The following is a 19,938-nucleotide window of genomic DNA, read 5'->3' on the forward strand; positions in this document are numbered from 1 at the left end:
GAATCAAGAACTATCATGGGCATAAAGAGGGCGAAAGAATATTTCAGTGAAAACAATATAATTAGAAGTGAAAAGAAAACCTTCATGGAAGCACTTTCAAAAAGAAAAGTAAATGAAGTGATACTAAATGTTAGAGCTAGGGACACATTAATAACAGAAGTTGGCAGCTACAAGTTCTTGGAATTTACAGTAGACAGAGTTACGATGTGGGAAAATCATATACAGGGTCCACCAGAAAAATGTATACACATTTTAAGGTACGAAAATTATTACTTGTGTGTTTATTTTAAATTTAATAATTGATCACACATATTGTACAACCTTCAGTTTAGCACATGATTACATTAAATGTTCAAAACATTCACTGTTGGTTGCTATACATATAACAGAACAACAAGCGGTCCCCATAACTACGTCAGTCAATTTTACAGTGGATGTCGCTGCACATGTCACTGTAACCTTCTGGCGAAGTTCCTCCAGCATGCGTGGCTTACTTCAACAGAACATTATCTTTCACATTTCCCCACGAATAAAAGTCGATAGGTGTTAGATCTGGTGACCATGGAGGGTTATGGGAATTTAGGATGCAGTACAGGGAAAGTTCCCACCCATGCAATTCAGAAAAGCTGGTGTTAGTGGGTAGATCTATATGGTGCAGGCTGTGAAGCAGTTATTGCAGGATGTCACATTTGGCAGTGTGTTCAGCAACAGGGTGGTCCACTTGTTTCTTGGCCACAATTTGTCGGTGGCCATTCATGCTGACAGACAGCTTGTTCATTGTCATGCCCACATACAATGCAGCACAGTGGTTGCAGCTTAGCTTTTAGATCACATGACAGGTTTCACAGGTGGCCCTGACTGTCATTGGATATGTGGTGTACATGATCGGACTGGAGTAGGTGGTGGTGGGAGGATGTATGGGACAGGTCTTGCATCTAGGTCTTTTACAGGGGTTGTGAGCAGAGGTTATAAGGATTGACGAGTATACTGTGTAGGTTCAGTGAATAGCAGAATACCACTGTGGGAGGGGAGGGAAGGATAGTGGGCAGGACATTTCTCATTTCAGGCCACGACAAAAGGTAGTCGAAACCCTGACAGAGAATGTAATTCAGTTTCTCCAGTCCGGGGTGGTACTGAGTTATGAGGGGAATGCTCCTCTAAGGCTGCATGGTGGGACTTTGGGAGTTAGTGGGAGACTGAAAAGATAAGGAATGGGAGATTTGATTTTGTACAAGGTTGGGAAGATAATTGTGGTCTGTGAAGGCTTCAGTGCGACCTTCAATATATTTCGAGAGGGATCACTCGTGACTGAAGATGAAATGACCATGGGTGTCTACTCTGTATGGAAGGGTTTTCTCAGTATGGACTGATGGAATGGGTGGCAGCTGTAGAAGTCGAGGTGTTGCTGGTGGTTACTAGGTTTGGTATGGACGGAGGTACTGATATAGCCATCTTTAAGAGGGAGGTCAATATCTAGAAAGGTGGCTTGTTGAGTTGAGTAGGACAGATGAAGTAAATGGGGGAGAAGCTGTTGAGATTCTGGATGAATGTGGATGGGGTGTCCTCACCCTCGATCCAGATCACAAAGATTGTCATCAATGAATCTGAACCTGGTGAGGGGTTTAGGATTCAGGATTTTTAGGAAGGATTCCTCTAGATGGCCCATGAATAGGGCACAGGATGGTGCCTTGCGGGTGCCCATAGCCGTGCCCCAGATTTGTTTGTAGGTAATGGCTTCAAAGGAGAAGTAATTGTGGATGAGGACACAGTTAGTCATAGCAACTAGGAAGGAGGTTGTTGGTTTGGAATCTGTTGGGTATTGGGAAACGTAATGTTCAATAGTGGTAAGGCCTTGGGCATTAGGGATGTTAGTGTAAAGGGAGGTGGCACCAATAGTGATGAGCAGGGCGCCGTGTGGTAAAGGGACAGGAACTGTGGAGAGTTGGTGGAGGAAATGGTTGGTATCTTTGATATAGGAGAGTAGGTTCCAGGTAATAGGTTGAAGGTGTTGATCTATGAGATCAGAGATTCTCTCGGTGGGGGCACAGTAACCGGCCACAGTAGGGTGTCCTGGGTGGTTAGGTTTATGGACTTAGGAAGCATGAAGAAGGTAGGAGTGTGGGGAGTGGTAAGGGTGAGTAGAGAGATGGACTCTGGGAAGAGGCTCTGGGATGGGTCTAAGGATTTGAGTAGTGATTGGGGATCCTGCTGGATTTCTGGAATAGGGTCAATGTGGCAAGATTTGTAGGTGATAGTATCTGAAAGCTGGTGGAGTCCTTTTGCCAGGTGATTCTTGTGATTCAAAACAACAGTGGTGCAGCCTTTGTCTGCAGGTAGGATCAATTTTTAGATGATGGACTTGTTCTTTCTGTGGATGTTAGGTTAGTTTGCATGTTGAGGGATTTGGGGAATGATGGTCAGGCAAGTTTCAGGATTAAGAAATTCTGGAAAGTTAACGGGATGATTTGGGGGCAGTGGGGGTGGATCACAGTTGGATGGAGGAGTGAACTGATGTAGGCATTTGTCTTTGGTTGAGTGTGATTGGTAATGTTGGTGACGAAAAAGTGATTCCACTGTAGGGACCAGGAGAAGGAGAGAAGGTCTTTAAGTCTTGATTGAATTTGGGCATGGGGCAAAAGCTGATGTCTTTGGAAAGGACTGATATTTTTGTTGGGCTGAGGTTTCTGGAGGAAAGATTCATTATTGTGTTACGTGTCTGTTTAGGTTCTGGATTCTGTGTAGAGGTGTGAGTGAGTTTAGGAGGGTGGGGTAAGTGTAGTATGCCTGCGAGACAGGATTTGTCAGCTATAAAGGGACGTGGGGGAGGTTTGTATGTTGTTGTAGAGGTTGTGAACACTAGTACTCCAAGGCAGGAATTGGAAGTGAGCTGGATGAAGAGCTTTTTGGGATGGCGTTGTACATGTTGCTCTAATTCCTGCAGGGCAAGAGTTGCAGTGTGGGTTATGGGTGCCAGGAATTTGGGATTGCATATTAAGAGAATTTTGTGGGTGGAGAGAAGGTATTGTCAGGAGGTTTGGGCTTGGTTGGTATGGTTTTGTAGGACTATATTTGCAAGGGCTAAGGATTGGCGGATTCTGAGCAGGTGGAGGTCATCATGGAAGGAGGGGTGGCAGTCAGAGATGGGTAATTTGGTGCCAATAATAGCGAAAGGTGAAAACTCACTAAATTTGTGAGAAGTCACAAGGATCAAAGAAAAGAATAAATAATAAAAAATATATAAATAAAATAGAAAGAAACTTCCACATGGGAAAAATATATTAAAAACAAAGATTCCAAGACTTACCAAGCGGGAAAGCGCCGGCAGACAGGCACAATGAACAAAACACACAAACACACACACACAGAATTACTAGCTTTCGCAACCGATGGTTGCTTCTTCAGGAAGGAGAGGGAAAGACGAAAGGATGTGGGTTTTAAGGGAGAGGGTAAGGAGTCATTCCAATCCCGGGAGCGGAAAGACTTCCCTTAGGGGAAAAAAAGGACAGGTGGACACTCGCGCACACACACACCCACACACATATCCATCCGCACAGGTATGTGCACATACCTGTGCGGATGGATATGTGTGTGGGTGTGTGTGTGCGAGTGTCCACCTGTCCTTTTTTTCCCCTAAGGGAAGTCTTTCCGCTCCCGGGATTGGAATGACTCCTTACCCTCTCCCTTAAAACCCACATCCTTTCATTTTTCCCTCTCCTTCCCTCTTTCCTGACGAAGCAACTGCCAGTTGCGAAAGCTCGTAATTCTGTGTGTGTGTTTGTGTATTATGTTCATGTGCCTGTCTGCCGGCGCTTTCCCGTTTGGTAAGTCTTGGAATCTTTGTTTTTAATATAAAAAATATATATGTATTATTGTTAGTCGTAAATCTAAGGGGGGATAAATGTGAAGGAGGAGGGCGGCAGATGTGACTGGATCAGATGGAATTAGTGGGTGTGAACTGGGATAGAACAGAGAAAGAGCAGGGGATGGGGAGGGGTTCATAGAATGAGATATAAGATTGTGTGGCACCAGAAAGGTGTGGGAAATAGCGTGCAAAACTAAGGGAGATTAACACAGGGAGCATGATTAATTGGAAAGTATAGAATTAATTATATCAGTGGGGTTAATGAGGAACATAAGATACTGCACCAACAGTCAGCACGGTGTTGTAGCCATCTGTTATGCATGGCTGAGACAGTCCATACAAGGTGGCTTGTAAGTAGAATGTCCAGTGTGGTTTGTCGGTGACTAGAGAAACATTGGAAAGTACAGAAAGACGGATGAACATTGATGCAAGAAAAATAATAATAACAAAGGAAAACAGCTCTGGATTCGGATTGAATAAAAGCCATCAGGCAAAAGTCAAACAATGGAAAATCCAGGATGGAATGTAACAATATTATGAAAAGGGAAGTCGCTACTCACCATATAAAGGAGATGCTGAGTCACAGATAAGCACAACAAAAAGACTGTAACAAATAACAATAGGTTTAGACATACAGGTACATGCATGAGTGCGTGTGCGCGCACGTGCAAGCAGAAGCACCAATGCATGATGCGAGTGGCGACTGAGTGAGGGTGAGGAAGAGGGAGGGATAGTATGGTGGGGATGGGCAGACAGTGAGTTTCTGCAGGTTAGACAGAGGCCAGAGAAGAGGTATGTGTGCGTGGGGGGGGGAGTAGCGGAAAAGGAGAGAAGACAAAAGACTGATTGTGATGGTGGGATGATGGCTGTGTAGTGCTGGAATGTGAACAGGGAAGGGGCTGGTGGGTGAGGATAGTGACTAATGAAGGTTGAGCCTATGAGGGTTACAGGAACATAGGATGCATTGCAGGGAAAATGCCCACCTGCACAATTCAGAAAAGCTGATGTTGGTAGTAACAATCCATATGGCTCAGGCTGTGAAGCAGTCATTGAAATGAAGGATGTCATGTTTGGGAGCATGTTCAACAATAGGGTGGTCCACTTGTTTGTCAGTGGCCATTCATGCAGACAGGAAGCTTGCTTGTTGTCATGCCCACATAGAAAGTGGCACAGTGGTTGCAGCTTCACTTGTAGATCAAATGCCTTGTTTCACCTTTCCTCCAGAAGCCTTAGCTTTGCAGAAATATGTGTCCTTTCCAAAGGCCTCATGTTTGGCCCCACTCCCAAATTCAATCATGCAGGACTTGTTACAGACCTTCTCTCCTTCTCCCAGTCCCTACAGAGGAAACCCTTTTTTGCCACCAATTCTAGCAATCAGACCCAACCAAAGACCAATACTGAGCCCTGTCTAACTCAGTTCTCTCTTCAATCCAACCGTGATCCATCCCCACTGCCCCCCCCCCCCCCCCCCCCCCAAAAAAAAAAAAAAAAAATCATCCCCTGTTAACTTTCCAGTATTTCTTAACCCTCAAACTTGCCTGACCATCATTCTCCAAATCTCTCAACATGCCAACTAACCTAACATCCAAAGAAAGAACTGAAGTCCATCATCTAAAAATTGATCCTACCTGCAGACAAAGGCTCCACCACTGTTCTTTTGAATTGCAAGGATCACCTGGCAAAAGGACTCCACCAGCTTTCAGATACTACCACTGACAAACCTTGCCACATTAACGCTGTTCCAGAAATCCAGCAGGATCCCCAGTCACCACTCAAATCCTTAGACCCATCCCAGAGCCTCTTTCCAGAGTCCATCCCTCTACTCACCCCTACCACTTCCCACACTCCTACCTTCTACGTGCTTCCGGAGTCCATAAACCTAATCATCCAGGATACCCTATTGTGGCCGGTTACTGTGCCCCCACCGAGAGAAACTCTGTTCTTGCAGACAAACACCTTCAATCTATTACCTGGAACCTACTCTCCTATATAAAAGATACCAACCATTTCCTCCACCAACTCTCCACAGTTCCTCTCCCTTTACCACACGGCACCCTACTCATCACTATTGATGCCACCACCCTTTATTCTAACATTCCTAATGCCCATGGCCTTACCACTATTGAACATTACATTTCCCAATACCCAATGGATTCCAAACCAACAACCTCTTTCCTAGTTGCTATGACTAACTGTGTCCTCATCCACAATTACTTCTCCTTTGAAGTCATTACCTACAAACAAATCTGGGGTACGGCTATGGGCACCTGCATGGCACCATCCTATGCTCTATTCATGAGCCATCTAGAGGAATCCTTCCTAAAAATCTTGAATCCTAAGCCCCTCACCAGGTTCAGATACATTGATGACATCTTTGTGATCTGGATCGAGGATGAGGACTCCCTATGCACATTCCTCCAAAACTTCAACAGCTTCTCCCCCATTTGATTCACCTGGTCCTACTCATCCTGACAAACTACCTTCCTAGATGTTGACCTCCATCTCAAGGATGGCTACATCAGTACCTCCGTTCATATCAAACCTACTAACCACCAGCAATACCTCCACTTCGACAGCTACCACCCATTACATACCAAGAGGTCCCTTCCGTACAACATAGCCGCCCGTGGTTGTTGCATCTGCAGTGACAAGCGGTCCCTCTCAAAATATTCCTGAATTCCAATCAAGAACAACTGCCAAGATGAGAAACATAGAAGTAGATATTCTTGGTGTAGTAAAGCAGCCTGGATCACCCAAGAAAGGCAAGGCCTCCAGTCCAGATTGTATACCAGTCAGATTCCTTTCAGAGTATGCTTATACAATAGCTGCATATGTAGCCAATAATATACAACCACTCACTCACAGAAAGTTCCGTACTGAGAGACTGGAAAATTGCTCAAGTCACACGATTACCCAAAAAGGGAAATAGGAGTAATCTGCTGAATTACATGCCCAGCTCACGAAAGTCGATTTGCAGTAGGGTTTTGGAATGTATGCTGTGTTCAAACATTATGAATCACCTCGAAGAAAATGATTTATTGACACACCGTTAGCACGGATTCAGAAAACATCATTCTTGTGAAACACAGCTAGCTCATTATGCTCGTGAAGTAATGAGTACTATCGACAAATTGATTCCATATTTTTAGGTTTCCAGAAGGCTTTTGACGCCTTTCTTTACCAGCGTCTTCTAACCAAACTGCATGTCTATGGAATATTGCCTCAGGTGTGCGACTGGATTTCCTCTCAGAAAGCTCACAGTTTGTAATAGATGAAAGTCATTGAGTAAAACAGAAGTAATAACCGGCATTCCACAAGGAAGTGTTGTAGGCCCTCTATTGTTCCTGATCTATATTAATGGCATAGGAGACAATCTTGAGTAGCCCTATTAGATTCTTTGCAGATAATGCTGTCATTTAACGTCTTGTAAAGTCATCAGATGACCCAAACAAATTGCAGAATGATTTTATAAGATCATGAGTAGTCCTATTACATTCTTTGCAGATGATGCTGTCATTTACTGTCTTTTAAAGTCATCAGATGACCAAAATGAATTCCAGAATGATTTAATAAGATATCTGTATTGTGCGAAAAGTGGCAGTTGACCCTAAATAAAGAAAAAGTGATAAGTTATTCATTTTAGTATTTAAAGAAATCTGCTAAATTTCGATTACACGATAAGTCACACAAATCTTAAGGCTGTAAATTCAACTAAATACTTAGGAATCACAAATAATCTAAATTGAAACGCTCAAATGGATAATGTTGTGGGTAGAGCAAACGAAAGACTGAGATTCATTGGCAGAACACTTAGAAGGTGCAACAGGTCTACTAAGGAAACTTCATACACCCTGCTTGTTTGCCCTATTCTGGAGTATTGCTGTGCAGTGTGGGATCCGCATCAGGTGGGACTGGTGGATGACATCAAAAAAGTTTATAGTTGCGATGGGACCTTCTCAAGAAATTTCAATCACCATTTTTCTCCTCATATTTCCCATGGGCCTTTCGAGAGTGGGACAGTAGAGAGACAGCTTGAAGGTCGTTCATTGAACCCTCTGCCAGGCACTTTATTGTGAATAGTGGAGTAATCATGTAGATGTAGACACTGAAGGTCTCACTGAAGCCTTCACAGATTGTAATTATCCTCCCAACCTTGTAAAAATAACAAATATCCTGTGCCCTATCTTTTCAGTCTCCCACCACCTCCCAAAGTTCCATTGTCCAGCCACAGAGGAGCATTCCCCTCATAACTCAGTACCACCCAGGAATGGAACAACTGAATTATATTTTCTGCCAGGGTTTTGACTACCTTTTGTCGTGCCCTAAAATGAGAAATATCCTGCCCATTACCCATACCACCCCTCCCACAGTAGTATTTTGCTCTCCACCAAACCTACACAATATACTCGTCCATCCTTACACAACCGCTGTTCCCAACCCCCTTACCTCATGGCTCACACCCCTGTGATAGACCTAGATACAAGACTTGTCTCATACGTCCTCCCACCACCACCACCACCACCACCACCACCACCACCTACTCCAGTCCAGACATGAACATCAGCTATACCATCAAAGGCAAGGCTACCTGTGAAACCTGTCATATGATCTAAAAGCTAAGCTGCAACCACTGTGCTGTATTCTATGTGGGCTTGACAGTGAACAAGCTGTCTGTCAGCATGAATGGCCACCAACAAACTGTTGCCCAGAAACAAGTGACTATCCTGTTGCTAAACATGCTGCGAAACATGGCATCCTTCATTTCAATGACTGCTTCACAGCCTGTGCCATATGGATTGTTCCCACCAACACCAGCTTTTCTTAATTGCACAAGTGGGAACTGTTCCTGCAATACTTCCTACGTTCCCATAACCGTCCTGGTCTCAACCTTCGTTAGTCACTGTCCTCACCCATCCAGCCCCTTTCCTGTTCCCATTCCAGCACTACAGAGTCGTCATCCCACAATAACATTCAGTCTTTTTACTTTTCTCCTTTTCTACTTCTTAACCCCCTCTCCTTCCCACCTCTCCCCTTCCCTCTGTCTAACATGCAGCACTTCACTATCCGCCACCCCCACTGTACTATTCCTGCCCCTACCCACCCGAGTGTCGTCCATACTCCCACCCAATCGCCAGTCCCATCATGCACTGGTGTTGCTGCTTGCAGTGTGGTTTCAATTGCCTGATACTGCAGTCATGTGTGTGAGTTGCATTTGTGTGTGTGTGTGTGTGTGTGTGTGTGTGTGTGTGTGTGTGTGTGTATTGTTGACAAAGCACCTTTGTCTCTTTTCCATCTCTTGCTCATGGCATTCAGTGGGAAGGTGTCAGCTACCTGCACACCTGTGACCATTTTCTTGAATTGGATGTACCTGTCAGATAAGTAGAAAGCCAGCAAGAAGAATGCTTAGGAAGGCAAAGTGGAAGTAACTGGTTGTGTTTCAAAATGAGGACAGTTCCCAATGAGTGGATCATATAAGCAGTAGCAGTATCTGCCACAGCTCTGTTCTGTTGGCTCAGTGCTGGTATCCCTATGACATCTAAGAAAGGCAAACAATTTTCTGATGCATCTGCTGGAATCTTTGCATCCTTCTGAGTTTCAAAAGCAAAAACCACTTAGTTATTAAACAGTGGCAAGAGGGAATCATGGCAATAGTACATGAAATGTACCCATGTTCTCATTAAAGCACCCTATGTATGGGATACCATTACAATGAAAAATTCTGGTAGAGATAGGAACAATGACTGTCAGCCAAGATGATGTCTATAAGACCAAGGTGGAGCATTCTCTCAACCATCTGCAAAGAGCAGGCAGAATCCAGCTTTCTGCCACTGTCAAATGATTGCTGAAAGCTTAAGTTGCAGCATCTGATTCACTGTTAGTTAAGTTTACAACTGAAACTACTTCATGTGCTATCTGGATTCAGCATTGCTTGTGGCTAACGTGTCACTGGGTCATTACAAGGTCCACAATACAATACTGAATCACCTCATCAAGAATGCTTAAGAATCATCTTTAACCTGTGTAATGTCAGATGAATGACATGGCTTGTGGAGAGAAACATTTTAACTTCCTCTTGAAACCTAGTAAGGATTATAGCTACCTGAGTTGGTTTCATTTTATTGCGTCAATAGCTGAATGGGAAAGGCCATGAAGTGATAGGTTGACTGCCATCTTGTCTCAACATTAGAAAGTTGATATCTCATAAGACAGTACCATTGCAGCTGCAGGAGATACCATTTAACACTGATAACAAGACCTCTCTGTGTGCATCTGTATAGAGATCTTCCAGTGCTGCTATCTCTTACGAGTTGATTTCACGTATCTTGAGAATGCCAATGATATGTGTACATTAGGTTCAAAATGTCAAGTGTGCCTCACATGTTGTTGAAAAGATAGTTCACTAGGCTTAACCAATGCTTGTAGTATTTCACTTAAATGTAGCTGCAGAGGCGCTTCCATAGTAGTATATTATTAAGGTTCAGTAAATATGTCATTAATATTCATGTGATGTATGCCAATGTTGCATATACTTCTTGAGTCTGACTCAAGACTGAAAGTAGTCTTGGGAAAACAATAAATGACAACACATGCAGATACTTTGTTTTATTTTAAACATACGCACAGACGTAAGACGTATTCCTCTCTGCATGTACCAATAATGTATTACAACGTAAAATGAAGCTGAAAGCTTAAGATACTTGCTTGAAAATGGACCAAGGTTGAAACTGGCACAGATAATAAAATGAGTACAGCCTGCTTTAACCATGTTTTAATTCACAAAAAATGATTTTATCATTTTCAATACCTAAGATTCTACTTGGAGGTCTCTTACACTCAGATAACACTAAGCAAGTGGCTTAGTAGGTGCCGTTTTGTGAATATTTTCCTTCCTTTCCTCACCTTATTTTAGATATAAAGCTTGTAATGTCGCGTTAAATCACTTTGAGAAAGGCAGTCTCCCTTGAGGTAGTTTTATGATGTGATTGTGTTTCCAGTTGTTGTAGATATAATTGCATTCACAGAAAGAGACCCCATTTAATGCTTTTTTTAATGAACAACTTTTCTATTTTTAGTTCTTACTCTATTCCTACTGTTACAGATGACAGATGGTGCTTAGTGAGTTTTATTTAAATTGGGAAACTACCTCAAATTTGTGTACAAAAACCACGTAAGTTACAGTGCAGGCATGTTACATGAGGTTTTCAGTATTCTCTTGCTCTCTTTTTGCAAACTATCAGTCTTAAAGAAAAAAATGAATAGGACCAGTTTTTGTAGGAAATTTAATATACCGGGTGATCAAAAAGTCAGTATAAATTTGAAAAGTTAATAAACCACTGGATAATGTAGTTGATAGGTAAAAATTGACCCACATGCTTGGAATGACATGGGGTTTTATTAGATGCAGGATGCAGGATGGCACTCCACCCCATATTGCTAGACACGTGAAAGATCTCTTGCGCGCGTCGTTTAGTGATGACTGTGTGCTCAGCCACCACTTTCGTCATGCTTGGCCTCCCAGGTCCCCAGATCTCAGTCCGTGCGATTATTGGCTTTGGGGTTACCTGAAGTCGCAAGTGTATCGTCATCGACCGACATCTCTAGGGATGCTGAAAGACAATATCTGACGCCAATGACTCACCATAAATCCGGATGTTCTTTACAGTGCTGTTCACAACATTATTCCTCGACTACAGCTATTGTTGAGGAATGATGGTGGACATATTGAGCATTTCCTGTAAAGAACATCATATTTTGCTTTGTCTTACTTTGTTGTGCTAATTATTGTTATTCTGATCAGATGAAGCGCCATCTGACAGGCATTTTTTGAACTTTTGTATTTCATTGGTTCTAATGTAACCCCATGTCATTCCAAGTATGTGTGTCAATTTGTACCTCTCTATCTACATTATTACGTGATTTATTAAGCTTTCAAATTTATACTGACTTTTTGATCACCCAGTAGTTGAATTTTGAGCTGTGATGCATTTTCACTAGAGGCTGCAGGCTGCAGTTTTTCAAATGTTCAAGAAAAGCATACAAAATTGACCTTCAACCCCCCCCCCCTCCTCCTCCCTGTTTCCTCACATCTCCCTCCCTCCTTCCCCCACACCAGTCAGGATTTTTAGTATGTTGTTCATGACACTTCCTCCTATGACATACAAAAATTTGCACCTTCATTAATTATTTCACATATTCGACCTATTTCAGTCTAACTGAGTGGGCCCTTCTGTCACCGGCTTAGTCGACTATCTCCTTCACATTACTGTCTCCTTCACATTACATTTGTTTTATTTAATACAAACCATTGAGAAATGCACAGAAGTATGATTTCCAACACATACTTATGTTCTTTTAAATAAAAACCTGTTGTTATTTTAACACAACTGAAAATAGAAAAAAAAAAATAATCAATGCTGTTTCTTACATTGTAAAATGTTAATTACGTCCAGAGTAATTTGTAACATAAAGTTGACACTTGAGTAACTCCTCAGCAGTTCAGCCATGTGTATCAGAGAGATCCAAATTAATTAGGAATACAAAAAGAACAGTGATGCAATATAGGTACAGAAGAGACATGAGCAGCACATTACAGCATGCTAACTTTTTTTTCTTTCTAAGCATACTGTATGGCACTGATTTGTTAGAAGACAATTTACATTAACATCAGAATGTAGTTAAACTTACAAATTTGATTTTTGTTTTTCATTACAGAATGTAAAAGAGAGTATATAACGGTGGAAGAGCAGGAGAATGGGCTGACCAATTTATGCGTCCACCACATACTATGAAACGTCCATCAAACATTCTGTCAAGGGTCAGTGTTGTGTTTATTGCAGAATGTGCAGGAGCAGCATCATGTTGATAACACATACATCTATGCATTTCCAGTGGGACATTTTCTAGCAACTTTGCCAGACCATTTTGTAGAAATTTCATGTATTTTGCAGCTGTTTGGGTGCCTTCAGTGAAGTGAAGACCAATGAGATAATTGCCAATTACTCTGCACCATACATTTACATTCCATGGTCGCTGTCGCTCTACCTGTCGAAGCCAGCAAGGATTGTCCATGGACCAGTAATGCATGTTTCGTAAATTCGCTGCACAATTGCTTGTGAAACCTGCTTCATTGGTAAACAGGTAGAACTGCAACGCATTCTCTGTTAATGCCCATTGACAGAAATTCACTCGGTTATTAAAGTCATATCCATGTAATTGCTGCTGCAGCGACGCATGATACGTGTGAAATTTGTGATGATGAAGTATGCACATTACACTACTTTGACTCATTGTCCTGCCTCTACCATTGTCACATGAATTCATGTGTGGATTCATGGCAACAGCAGCTAACACACCAACCACACCTGCTTCTCTTGTGATGGGTTTGATCTCTGTCCAGCTACTTTTCTGTATACAACCTGCAGGCTGCAGCTGAATTTTGTCTACACTAGCCATTGATGGGTATCATCTCTGCCTTTTCAGAGTTAGTATAAACCATTTTCACAGTTCTGATGGCACTGTACACACTGTTGTACATGCGACCTTCTCACATTCCTACTGTGCATACTTCTGTTCTTGCTTGTGTACAGTTCACTATCACAGACATTCGGCAATACAGTGTACTACAGTTATTCTGATTACAAGGACTAATTCAGCAAGTGCTACCTGCGGACACTGAGACAGCATAGCTCATAAACATCATAGTCTTCGTAAAAATACCCCTACAGATCTTGTTTGTTACAACACATGACTGAACTTCTGAGGTTTCGAGTGTCAACTTTGCATTAAAAATTACTCCGTATGTACTTAACATTTTGCACAACTATTCTTAGTTGTGCTAAAAATAATAATGGGTTTCCATTAAAAAAAAAAACAGAAGTATGTGTTGAAAATCATTCTTCCATGCATTTTTCAATGGTCTGTATTAACCAATTCCAACCCCCCCCCCTCTGCACCACCACCACTTTTGATCTGTGGAATTGGTTTTTTAGTGTTTGTTTTGGTTTGGTAGGTGTTTTCAGTGGTAATGTTAGGTGACTCACTCTGTATGTTTGTATGTATGTATGTATATATATGAAATTATATGTATATATAATGTATATATATGTATATATGTATATATATGAAATTATTTTGAGGTATGCAGTAAATTTAGTATTTAATCTCTATTCAAAGAATGCCTAAAAGCCTCCTACACAGTCAAACTTATCTTTAAAATTCACTCTTATTGATTTGTCAAACAAGCCCATACACGATCCAACAAGTTTGTCAGTTTAACCTCACTTCTGAAGCAGATGCTGTTTGTGTGTGCTATATTTCGACGCTATTGGGAAATGCTAGATATGCAAATGAACCATTCCTAACCTTAACTCTGGCATTGTGTTTAAAGAAAAAGAAGAAGAACAAGAAGAAAATGCTGGTCCAGGTAATGGTTTAAAATGGAAGAGAATCATAGAATGGACAGTGAAACTTTTAATGATTTATTTAGAGCTAATGTTGCACTCACACTGAAAAGAAAGACACAACTTTGTGAAAATTTATTCACTGCTACGTGATCCTCTAATGAGAGTTCATTAAAAAAGCCAGAGTGTGGAAGCATAATCCTACATTGTTTGTGGAGGAGCCAGAGAACTTTGATTTTTTTTAAATAATTTTATTGCACTCCTGCTTGTATGTTGTGCATAGAATATTAATTTTCTTCTTAACCTCTTCCTGTGTAATATATGGCTAGGAAAGATGAGATGCCTCTATCGAACTGTTAACTGCCAGAGCTATTGTTTTTATTCTTGATCATAGTTTCCATAGTTGTGGAAACTCACAATATAGATAGGGAGATAAATTGTGATAACACTCTTTACCACTAGGCATATGCAGTGAAACATCAATAAAAAAGCATCATATTGCTCTTTTCAAGTTTTTCTGGCAATCAGAATTTCTCTCCAACATGTAAAACACACACTGTGTTTGTCGTCCATGTCAGACATGGTCAAATATTGGCAGACATAGTAAAGTTTGACAAATTGGTGAATCGTGTACTGGGTCCTGAACATTTATGTTGACATAAAAACATTTTTGACATGTTACTGAGTCTGTGAAGACAGTACAAGGTGGCAGGACAAGAGCATGAAGTGTATTATCTAAATAGTTATTAATTATTGAAATAAATTTGCAACACTCCTTGGAAAAGGTGCAGAAATAAATGACAACCTACATAACCTACTATTAGCACATAAATACAAGTTGCCATGACCAAAAGAATACACAAATAGTGCACTTTTTGGTCACAGGGGCATAAAAGTGTCATTGCTCTTTGTCTTTTTTTCATTTGATGGAGCATATATGCTTTCTCTTGGTGGAAGTGGAATAAACACAAACACAACCATTTTGTTTACATTATATGTACATCTACATCTAAATGACTACTCTGCAATTCACATTTAAGTGCTTGGCAGAGGGTGTATGTCTTTCATATGAAGCAGGGACTGTAGCATAGAACTTTTTCCTGGTGCTACTCTTCCTCTTCGAAGTAGCACATTTGCAGTTGTATGCACTGCAGCTCTTAATTTTTGTTTTACACCCTCCACAGCCTCACAAAACAGCTTCATTAGAGACCATCTGATCCTGACAGTCATTGTCACCCTGTCAGTGCTACACAACAGCAGCAAGACTGTGCATTCAACTTCCGTACTAAGTCACAACCATCTTTACAGTATAGCATGCTTCAGTGAGAGAGAAGAGTTGATGAGTAGGAAGTGACCATAGAACCACCATTTGTGGGCTCATCATACTTGTGGAACTGTAGTGGAAAGAAAGGAAGCCACTGCAGCACTGACATAACAGCAGCACCTCGATTTCTAATGAATGCATCCTTCAACATTGGACCCATACTACCTCCATTTCTGATTTCCGATGGTCGTGCTTATTAAAGCACAGTTGTGTTCATACTAACCTTTTCTTCTGTGACAGGGTTATCTACCTTTTGTGTGGAATTAGAAGTTTTCCACATATGGGAAGGCTGGTGTATGAAAATTATGTGGTTGTAAACTACATAATCATGATATGACATGAAAAATAAATGTGTGGTATAAAACAATGTTTTGAAAACACAGGTGTCTTATTCTTTTTGGTGTGCTTGGTGTGAAAAGGTTTTAACAACAAGGAATTTTGACAATTTATTTGAACACAGTTTTAATGCCATCTCTGTGAGTAATTAGGCTAACTGTCTTATTTTGGTAAGAAGCTAGTACCTTCTGTAATACAGTTTGATTATGTGGGAACTTGTATACAAGTTTATTTTTATAGCTATGAGGGTTAATTTAAATATTTGGCTCTTGATGTGATTGTTATGCATATATTCCACAATTATGAGATTTAATTATTGGGTACTGTAATTTTTTTTAATAAAGAGTAGTTTCTTACAGGGGTAAGACAAGATTTTTGCAGCATTGAGACTTTGTATTCTGTGAAATTCAAACAACAGAATGAAATATGTAGTTGAAAGATGATAGTTTATTACTGATTTTAGATTGGAAGTCTCTCTGTGCATTGGATTGTGCACTGTTCTGAAACTTCCTGGCTTATCCACAGCTTAGGGATTGTTTCTAGATTATAACATGATATTCTTTCCTCTAGGAATGCTTGTTCAGAGATGTGTGCTGGAGAGCTTTTATCAGTTTGGAAGTAGAGGAGAGGTACTGACAGAACTGAATCTGTGAGGACTGGTCTGGAGTTACACCTGTAAAGTTCAGTCTATGAGAGTGTTGGCTATGAGAGACTAGATTCTAGGTTCGACTGTGGTCTGTCACACAGTTTTAATGTGACAGAAATGTATATATCATTATTAAAATTATTCACTAATGACCCGCCCCACCTTCATACTACTTATCTACTGCTGGATGACTTGTCTAGCATAGCTGCAATAAATTATATACACAGACATCCCTTTTATATATTAAAAACAAAGATTCCAAGACTTACCAAGCGGGTAAGCACCGGTAGATAGGCACAATGAATAAAACACACACACACACACACACACACACACACACACACACACACACACACACACACACACACACAGAATTTCGAGCTTTCGCAAATCGGCGGCTGCTTTGTCAGGAAAGAGGGAAGGAAAAGGAAAGATGAAAGGATGTGGGTTTTAAGGGAGAGGGTAAGGAGTCATTCCAATCCTGGGAGCGGAAAGACTTACCTTAGGGGGAAAAAAGGATAGGTATATACTCGCGCACCCGCGCGCGCGCCCACACACACACACACACACACACACACACACACACACACATACATCCATCCATCCATACATACATACATACATACATACACAGACACAAGCCTATGTGTGTGTGTGTGTGTGTGTGTGTGTGTGTGTGTGTGTGTGTGTGTGTGCGCGCGCGCGCCAGTGTACACCTGTCCTTTTTTCCCCCTAAGGTAAGTCTTTCCGCTCCCGGGATTGGAATGACTCCTTACCCTCTCCCTTAAAACCCACATCCTTTCGTCTTTCCCTCTCCTTCCCTCCTTCCAGAAGAAGCAACCGTAGGTTGCGAAAGCTAGAAATTCTGTGTGTGTGTTTGTGTGTTTTATTTATTGTGCCTATCTACTGGCGCTTTCCCGCTTGGTAAGTCTTGGAATCTTTGTTTTTAATATATAAATAATTTATCAAGTAGACTCAGCCGTACTGTAGGATTGTTCACTGTCAGTGGTGTTGCCTTCAGGAAAGTCTCATTACTGAATGGTTGTTAGAGAATGCAGAACAGTTTAGATAATATTTCTGCTTGGCTAACTGATGGCAGATCTCTTAAAATGTAAATAAATGGAAGATTATGCCCTTAAACAAGAGAGAAAACAAAATAGCATTTAATTACAAGATTAGTGTTGAACTTGTGGAACATATCACACCATTTGAGTATTTAGAAATAATGTAGTGAAGTAAAGTGCAATGTAATGAACACACGAAATGAGTAGTGGGGAAACTGGATACAAGACTTCTGTTTGATTTGAAGACCTGCTCTGGTGCATGTTGAATGCCTGTATCTCAAGTAATAGCATCCACACATAATTAGCCACAACGTAATTTAATTTTACAGTACATACTAAGCAAATGGTTCTGTAATCCTGTGGGCATAGACATGCTTTGTTCTTCCAGTAGCATGTACTTCAACAGATTTTTCCAAAAACAATTTTAGTGACTTGGAAATTGGGTCACATTCTGGGCATAGTTTCTGTAAAAGTTAAAATATTTCAGAACCTGCTAAAAAAAAAAAAAAATCACTTCTTATTTTCATTGCATATTATGACATATTATGTAGTATCTGCATGCGTTGAGTAAATTAATAACATTAAAGTTATTCAAATTGGTCAGTGTATAATCTTGTTCTCTATTAAGAATTAAACTTATATTATTTACTGCACATGTTTGATCTTACAGAGTCGTCTTCTTTTGCTGCCAGTGATGAAATACAATCTGCTGCAGATTACTTCTCAGTCTGGTCTTTTGGTGAACAAAATGCAAGGTAAAATGCTGTACAACTTCATAATTGACAATTGTACCGCGCACCTCTCTGTGTAACAGGTATGATTGCTGTTACATTGACATACAAATAGAACTTTCTCTGCATAACAAATGTTTAGTGGGATCTTCCAATTATGTTAATGTAGCTGGGTTAATTATGTGTTAACCCTATAAGCCACTGGACTAGGCTGTTCTAATAGTGCAGGAGCACTTTGGAACATTCCCTGTCTGAAATTGAAGCTCAGAGCTAGATGCTCATGTGGTGGAGAGTGGAAGTTGGAGGATTGTGCACACTTCCTCATCAGAATATGAAGCCAAAATTGACTTAACAAGCACTTCCAGTCAAGTCTTCTGATAATGACGGCAACATATATGATTATCCATGAGTCCTGTACTTGTATCATGAGAGGAATCATTTCAGGTTAGTGTTGAGATGGACATCTGTGGAGTTTGTTATTTCACAAGGTACTGAGTTCTGAGCTACAAAGTCATTTGAAACAACGAGTGGCAAACCATTTTCGGTGGGACCTCTTGTAAAATCGTATTTGGTGGGTGTTTCAGATTATTTATTTCCAAGGAAGTTGAAGATGATTGAGAGAGTTGTCTTTCAAAGTGAATACTGTCTTGTGGAATCCTGGATTACTTTGCGACAGGATTTTCTATTTTTGAAACTGTTTGTGAATCGATGGAGAACATGGATGTTCTCCAGGATACACGCCATTCTGTAGCTACAGAAACTGTACCACAAGTGGACAGGTCTCACTTGGGTGTTATCTCTTGTGTAAAAAGTAAATTCTGAAACAAATCGAGGATATATGTGTTGACTTTTCGTTGCTTCATTCATCAAGTGATATTATATGCTGAAACAGTAGAACTCCCCTATGTAAAGAAAGTTGTGGCAAAGTGTCAGAATTTTGTGTGGTCTCAAAATGTAAATGAGCACCAGTTCAGAGGATCCTCTGCATACATTTCATTCTTTTTATCTGTTGTTTCACAGTGTAACATGCTGCAGTTTACTGAACTACACTGTATAGTTGCTTTTGACAGTCAGTAGCTGAACTTGATACATTTACTTCAGTAAGCAACAAGAAAATAAATATCTACTAATCTGACATATACATCCAGGTATGCAGAGTTGCATAATTGTAGAAGAAAATTGGTGCCGGGGCATTGAGCTTTTGTTTGGCAGTACCATGTGTACAAAGTTCAGAGATACACTTATCTCTATTTACAGAACTGTATTACTATTAAGATTGAACCAAAGCTATAGGAGCCATGGGCCTCTTTTTAACTTTCATACTAAGTAAACAGCCCTACTTCTAGGTGTTTTATACCATTGTTTGGAGGACAAAAATGTCCTTCATGTGATTGAAAGTATGTTCAGGTTTCTACAGTTTTAAGAAACTATTTATGACTGTTGAATTCAACTAAAGACCAGTCTTATTAATATGAGTTAGCTACAAAACAGACTCTTTTTTCTCATCCTCTAGTTGAATTAAAGTTAGTAGGCTGTAGATGTATGATCTTGACTCTCCCTTTTGTTAGTTCATAT

General features: G+C 40.7%; 1 protein-coding gene across 3 annotated transcripts in view; it reads left to right on the plus strand.

The window, feature by feature from the left end:
* The window catches only part of LOC126278057 (polyphosphoinositide phosphatase), a 169,290-nt gene that overhangs the window by 46,084 nt on the left and 103,268 nt on the right, over nucleotides 1-19,938 (plus strand). For all 3 annotated transcript variants that reach the window (XM_049977875.1, XM_049977876.1, XM_049977877.1), the window contains one exon: nucleotides 18,303-18,387. In XM_049977875.1, coding sequence (XP_049833832.1) covers nucleotides 18,303-18,387 — 85 coding nt within the window. The remainder of the gene's footprint in view (nucleotides 1-18,302; nucleotides 18,388-19,938) is intronic.

Source organism: Schistocerca gregaria, chromosome 6 (assembly GCF_023897955.1).
Source record: "Schistocerca gregaria isolate iqSchGreg1 chromosome 6, iqSchGreg1.2, whole genome shotgun sequence".
Classification (NCBI taxonomy): domain Eukaryota; kingdom Metazoa; phylum Arthropoda; class Insecta; order Orthoptera; family Acrididae; genus Schistocerca; species Schistocerca gregaria.